At 37.5% G+C, this 7500-nt stretch overlaps 2 protein-coding genes across 4 annotated transcripts in view; one reads left to right on the forward strand and one right to left on the reverse strand.

Moving 5' to 3' along the window:
- LOC144973467 (FERRY endosomal RAB5 effector complex subunit 3-like) overlaps window positions 1–4326 on the reverse strand; it is a 19448-nt gene extending 15122 nt beyond the window's left edge. Inside the window, exon 1 of the mRNA XM_078915940.1 lies at window positions 4186–4326. The gene's annotated coding sequence lies outside the window, so the exon portion shown is untranslated. The remainder of the gene's footprint in view (window positions 1–4185) is intronic.
- LOC144973464 (uncharacterized) overlaps window positions 4274–7500 on the forward strand; it is an 86690-nt gene continuing 83463 nt past the window's right edge. Inside the window, exon 1 of one of the 3 annotated variants that reach the window (XM_078915935.1) lies at window positions 4274–4428. In XM_078915935.1, coding sequence (XP_078772061.1) covers window positions 4377–4428 — 52 coding nt within the window. In that variant the 5' untranslated portion in view covers window positions 4274–4376. Of the gene's footprint in view, window positions 4429–4624; window positions 5149–7500 lie in introns of those variants that run through there. The other 2 variants (XM_078915936.1, XM_078915937.1) reach the window with 2 other exon arrangements.

The following is a 7500-nucleotide window of genomic DNA, read 5'->3' on the forward strand; positions in this document are numbered from 1 at the left end:
CAAAGCCTGACACTGAACTGATAAAATATTATGTTAAAATTCAAAAGAAAGGGAGTTGTGAATTATATTTGATAGTTCAAACAGTGGGATTATTTGTTTCCTTGAGAACTAATGACAACTCCCTAGGTGTCAATGACCAAAAAATGACGTAACAATATAAATCCTCGCTATAAGTTAATGAAAGTTACCATCTGCATCCTCGGATCTACTCAGTCTGCCCAGCAGTGATATATGTCTGTTCTAAGTAAGATTCATCAGAGACCAGTTTGCAATAGACCAACATCTTGCAAAATGGTAGAAAGCAACAGATATTAAATTTTGGCTTCATTGGCCTCTTGATGTTTTACCCTTTCGCGACCATCAGGCCAATATTTTGGCAGTGTGTAGTTTATTGCCCAAACTACCACTTGGGCCATATATATATAAGGCACGAGGCAAACCAAGGAAGTCCTGGATAGGAAATGTGGATGCAACAACTGGCAAATAGATCATCGAATGCTCGGTAATGGCCCTTGAGCGTGAAGAATGACGTTCCATGACATTCAACCTCTGTAGGGAGATAGAACTCTGGCAAGGTAAGTATATATATATATATGAGTGTTGGTGGACACATGTAGAAACTAGAGTGCTCGTAACATTAATTAGACCATGTAAAATAAATGACACTTAGGAAGAGGTGACGAAATAAGATGTGGATGTCCTTATCTATTTTATTTATCATATATATATATACACACACATATTTATGAGTGTTGGTGGGTACTTGTAGGTACGAAAGTGCTCGATAATGGTGGTTAGAGCTAATATATAAATGTAAATTTTCACTCACATTATTCTTGCCAAGACAATTCGTTTCAGTGTTCCCACCTCATCAGTCGGCATAATCCGTTTGTAAGAAATGTCCGTAGAAAACTCCAAACTAAAAAAGCGCCATAGTCTACAAAGCTACCATAACCACTGATAACACCGCAGCACAGAACCCCCATTCAAAACACGATACAACAACCACAAAGCCTCCATAACACATGAAAGTAAAGCAAAAAGCACCAAATTAGCAATGCACTATTGGGAACAAATAAACACACAAAAAACACCAACAATAACCTGGGAGGTCATCAAGCAAAGCAGCCCCTACAGATGCGGTGCCAGAAAATGCAATTTATGCCTGACAGAGAAACTGGAGATTTTACTACACAACCACAGAAACAATAGCACCTTAAACAAAAGATCTGAACTGATGACAATGTGCAGACACTCTAACAAATTCAAGCTCAAAACGCAAAAGGCCAAATAACCCTCCCCCCCTCCCGACCCCATTATACCCTCCCTCCCCCTCTTCCCTACCCCCCCCCCCCCCCCCCCCCCGCCGCACCACATTCCACTACAATATCATACACACATGTACACACAACACACAACACACCTACACGCACACACACACATACACACACACACACACATACACACAGACACTCATAATATAAACACGAGAGCACATCACACTACACATCAAAACTAGTCACCACTAGGCAGCGAAACAACGTTAGTTTGGAGTTTTCTACGGACATTTCTTACAAATGGATTATGCCGACTGATGAGGTGGGAACACTGAAACGAATCGTCTTGGCAAGAATAATGTGAGTGAAAATTTACATTTATATACACACACACATATATATATATATATATATATATATATATATATATATATATATACAGTGCACTCTGGATACGTCGACGTTGCCTAAGTCGATTTTTACCCAAGTCGATTTTTTTTCTTGGTCCCTCCCCCTTCTTCCTATATAGCATTAGTAAAAAAAAAAAAACTCCACATAAGTCGATGTCGCTTAAGTCGATGTTCTTATCACTACGACTACAATAAAATCACAGATAAACAAGTATTTCCATTGGTTAAAAAAGCTACCAGTAAGAATTTAAATGGTTAAGAATATCCGCGAATGATTGGCGCACATCGATGTGATGTAGGTGCTTTGCCTGACGTCCTTGTTCAACGTACATACGCAGTATTGAATAACTAATTTCTCCATCTCAAATTTTACATTGTCGCAACTTCAAGTTCAAGATTTTTTTTTGTTCTAATCCCAGGCCATCCATTCCATGTTATGTAATGACCCTCTTAATTAGTATCAATTTTATCAAGAAGAATTCAAGTCAAGTCTACAACTGCAATGGCAAACCTATCGCGGAAAAGGAAGATTCGATGCATTTGGAAAGTTTGGCACGCGACAGAAAATCATCGCATAGGAAATTGGCATGCCAGCTATTTCTGTCTCGACGATTTACAAGAAGCTTGACCTTGACATAGAGGCTCCTACCCTTCCGCTTTTCGCAGAATAATTTCACTTAATTGGTATACATTCCACATTCAAAGCAAAAATTCCGCTTTTCACCTTTCCCATCGAGGAAAATTTAAAAAAAAGAATCTCTAGTGAAAAAAATTCAACTATGACTTATTTCGTCAGCATCTCCTATGGTCAATCAACACACATTTTGTGTGTCTGATTAGTCCCTTCAAAGTGTGTGCTGCTGATGTCGGATAATATTATATGTTTGGGAGGGGGGTTGACCGAAGTATTATTATTATTATTGTGACTCCAATTCGTGAGGTCAATGACCTTGGTAATATTATATGTTGGCTTCAATCTAAATCGGTAATAATATTATTGAGTACGGTCAGCTTCTTTCCCTATTTAATTTTAACCATGTGTACGTGTGTGTGTGTGTGTGTGTGTGTGTGTGTGTGTGTGAGTACCGGCACGCCCGTTTGTTTGATTAGGTGTGTGTGTGTGTGTTGGGGGGGGGGGGGGGGGGAGGGTCCTGACAAGGTTAAATCCATCCATTCAATGCTTTGCTCTCAGACGGCCAGGACCTGTGTGTTCTCTATTATTATTTGATCTCTACAAATTTTATATTTTTAATCATTTGAGTACTTTTGGATTGTCTATTACATTTTCTGTTGCAAAGCATGTCATAGTCAATAACAGTAAGTTGATTCTGCTTTTTTTATCTCAAATTCCGATTTTTATGTATTCTGATTCCTCTTTGGGGCTATTGGGGGTAGGAGCCTCTGATGACCACTAAAGAGACCGCGCGAAATGAAGGGCTTTACTTATTCTAGATTGGTTTGCTTTGTTCACATGTGTTTTTGCTCATTTGGTTACGCTCCGGTTAAGTTGATTTTCGGATAAGTCGATTTTTTTCTCGGTTCCCCTGGGCATCGTCTTATCCGGAGTCCACTGTATATATATATATATATATATATATATATATATATATATATAGCGATATATTAATATTGGCCACACAGTAGTCTTTGAATCTCGCCTTGTGGCCGAGATATGGGCAAAGTTGTAGTTTGGGTACATATTGGTTTGATATATCAGCCAATTTCATTCCACTATTGTTTATCAAAAGTTTGTGAAGATTTTATTTCAGAGGATGATAGTAAATCAAATCCAAACCTTAAAGGAAATGATTCAAATGTCTATCATTACAACTTATAGTTTGATCATTATATGCATTTCAAACTAATATATACAGCAATTCCAAAAAATACCCTTAGTATCTACTACTACTGCAATTGGGAATGGTGAGGCCTCAGTGAAACCCAATCCACCTTCCCTCTTCTTCCCACTTAATATACGAACATCGGCTTGCTCGACATTTCATTAAACCAATTCCAAGAGAATTTGAAATATGTATTGGTAATAATAATTGTTACTAAATGTCCGCTACTAAATACATTTTTAAAAATTCCAAAGACCCTAAATCATACCCCCTAGGACTTTCAATTTCAAGTCAGGCCCCGGTATTGTGGTTAAAAAAGTCAAAACAAAAATGAAAAGGACCCCTACCCTAGATGTTTACCAGGACATTCGTTATATTAAAGGATGATGGAGCTTTCCTGCCAATTTAGCTCCAATACTTGCAAATTCTCAAATTTTCATACTTTTCTTCAATTCTTAATGAATTCGTATGGAAAACATTGTTTTTAAACATCCCTATCACTATCACTGCCGCTATCTGACTAAATGCAGGTGTGGTGACTGGGTTTGCATTTGAGTGTCTTTGGTTTTGGTGTACTTGAGGAAACATTATATTTAAAATTTCTTAACAGAAATTCTTGCTGATTCCATTCTTTTCTATATAACTGAAAAGGCTCACTCATATTCTCGGACGGAGAGGCATAACAACTTTGGTAAATCCTACTCGGATCGCCGTCCACGATTTTTGTTGTGATCTTTAGTTTCGGAAGTGGGCGTGTTTTTGTTTTTCAACCATTTTTGCAGACGAATTATGGGAAATAGACCTAGACTGAGGTCAATGAAAGAAGTGGGTCATTATCGTGTGTGGAGATGGAAGAAAGTCGGTCACCTAAGGGTGAAACACGAAGTTCTGGCGCTGATGGTGAGTAGTTTGCTTTGATTGTTGCATAATACTTAGATTAAGTCTTTATTTTGCTACTCATACACGTTTTTAACGATCAGTTGAGTAATACGACTGCTAGGGGCTCGCACTCTAAATGGGACGGTTGGCCTGTATTTACACACACGCACACACTTACCCAATCCAACTGTGCGACGGCCCAGCCGTGTTTCGCTTTGTTTAGAAAGTGGGTCAGTAGTTATAAACAGTGTTACGGACGTTGAAAAATAAATTACAAAATCAGAATTAGTGATGTGAATGATAAGAAGGATTGTTTTAGTTTGGATTATCAAATGTTTTAATGTTTTTTGTTTTAGCAAACGGTTCGCAACTATTCACTGCGTAATCGGTTGGCCTTGCGAGGCCACGGTACAGATTGAGTAATTGCGGTTGTTATGAGGTCATAGTCAGGAAATGGGTCATTGTGTTCATCGAATCGACATTGAGGGAACGCGGGAAGACTTTGCATTTTTTACTCGAGGTCGCTGCATGTGATTAAACAGTTTCTTCCGAAGTTTCTTCTCGGTGGCTAAAGTTGTTCAATATTCTGAGTGGATCTGAGTGGAAGGGGTATGTTCATTTCTGACGGGATTAATTGTTTTGGTTTCCAAGTGATACTTAGTAGACTATGACTATGATACGTAAAATTTTCGTGCCAAGATAGAAATCTTTGCACAAGTCAGGCACCAGTCTGGCCCTCAGGTTTGGCCTTCTATACGTATTGTTGTGGTTATTAAATACGTGGTTTTTAAAGTGGCCTACACGTTTTCTGTTGTTGTAAAGAAAAATGTTACAATTATTGTAATGACATTTTTAATAACAACAAAACTATCTATGATTATGGCCTTTCATTAGTGGCCTATTTATTGATTGTTGTTATTGATCGTGTGTGTTTTGAGGTTCATTACGGTGTATCATCCAAGACCATTTTGACACCAAATGTTATGTTATGACCTGTTTATATACATGGCTTGAGTAAAGTATGAAGCGAAATGAGATCAAGATCAGGCTCCGTGGTTACGTCATTTACCTTTTCCTTCACAACGGTGTGGAGCTTGCCTGGTCACTTTGACAAACGATAACCTCGGGGTCATCCATTGAATTCACTGGCTGGCCTTAGGTCAAGATAACCTACTTCCAAATTTGAGCCAATCAGGGCGTTTGTTTCCAATGAACAGATACCCTCCCCCCGAACACGTTCTTTCGATCGACCCAATGAAGTAAATCATTAAATGTTATGGGGTTACGATTACGGCACTCTTTTTGTGCTCTCGGAGTTGAATATGTTACAAGCTAGTATGTTTTGTGTGGGGTCTCTCTCTCTCTCTCTCTCTCTCTCTCTCTCTCTCTCTCTCTCTCTCTCTCTCTCTCTCTCTCTCTCTTTTCTTTCTTTCTGTATCTCCCCCCCCCCCCCCTTTCCCCGCTCTTTGTGTGTTTTAGATTGTTTATCAGTGAATGAAAATATTCATTAAAAAGACATACGACAGAAGCATTGGTTCCTTCAGTCTCGTGCGCTGCGTGACTCTTTGAAATTGAATAATAAGACCTAAGTTTTCTTCACAGATAACACCATTATCAGAGTTAGCGATTTAAAAACTTTAATGACGTCTGTTAATTTAAAGATCACTCTACGTGCCCCACAAGTCTCCCTCGGGAATGGATCTTTGTAATAATAATATATTAACCAGCCTGAATTTGTATGTCATTTAACTGCAACGAGGTGTGGGGAAGATTTTATACCACTGATTATTGTGATAGGTTTATTTTGTTGTTGTTTTAAGTGTTTTGTTGTGATATGACTGTCGTGTCTCGATCAAGCTGTTGTGAGTAAACTTCATGTTGTGTTTGTTCACTGTCTCCCGCGTAAATGTGACGTCATCCGTGTCTATTCTATAAAAGCTCGCGACACCCTTCATTCTTTTCTCTTCGACAACAAGCCTAATTCTTGATCTATACTATTTTGCCTTTCGTTGCATCTTACCACAGATCCGATCCGCCATACTTTAATTGGTATGTTTTAGAGTCAGACTGTACCGGGACGATTCCCGATGTGCTTTTAGAGGATTTTTAACCGCCCATATATGTCCTCTACTTTTATATATGGAGAACGCCCACTTCGGTGGAGACTTTTTCTGAACTTTTTCCTTTATTTTACACATCGTGAACGAGATTGGGAAATCCGTTCACGACAGAGGTCTTCTTAACCTATGCAAGGGGGTGCCACTTTATATTTCTTTTACTCCAGTACTTTTTAATTAATGTTTTTTTCATAAACAGTCCCGATCCGAAGTTATACTCACTCGATGGACTATGATAATATATGTAATAAGTTGTGGTTTATGTGTGAGTGTTTATATGTGCCATTAAGAGAGGGTGACTGAATGCGTATGTGAATATTTTAATTTATTATTATTATTATTATTATTATTATTATTATTATTATTATTATTATTATTATTATTATTATTATTATTATTATTATTATTGATATGGTTATTTATATTGTTATTACTATTATTATTTTTATTATTATTATTTTATTATGGTGGTGATAATAATTATTATTGTTATTACTATTATTATTATTATTATTATTATTGTTATTATTATTATTATTATTGTTATCGTTATTATCGTTTTTATCATTATTATCACTTTATATCCACTGAAATTGATGCCACGGGTCACAAATGCTTTTTTTCCTTCTCGGACGCATCAAGCTGACGTGGTTGAAGGATATGAAGGGTAGCTATAGATAGTGTGCGCTTGGCTAAGAAGCTCATAACATTGCCATCCGGAAGTATAACGAACCAACATACAAAACTGTGTGTAACCATGAACTTTTATAGTGTGGTTGAAACTTGAAACACATTAGTGTGAATCACTCACAAACGCGGATGGCAAAATACAATAACAAAGGCTTGAGTGACGTCATCTTCTTTCTATCTATTATGTATACAAAATGAAATTAACCAGTAGATTTTTTACCAATCGAGACATGGAAGTTGTGACACATCTTCACGCGCGCTCAGACAAACATATTTGTTGCTTATA

This window comes from Berghia stephanieae, chromosome 5 (assembly GCF_034508935.2).
Source record: "Berghia stephanieae isolate SIO BIC M18660-M18661 chromosome 5, UCSD_Bste_1.3, whole genome shotgun sequence".
Classification (NCBI taxonomy): Eukaryota; Metazoa; Mollusca; class Gastropoda; order Nudibranchia; family Aeolidiidae; genus Berghia; species Berghia stephanieae.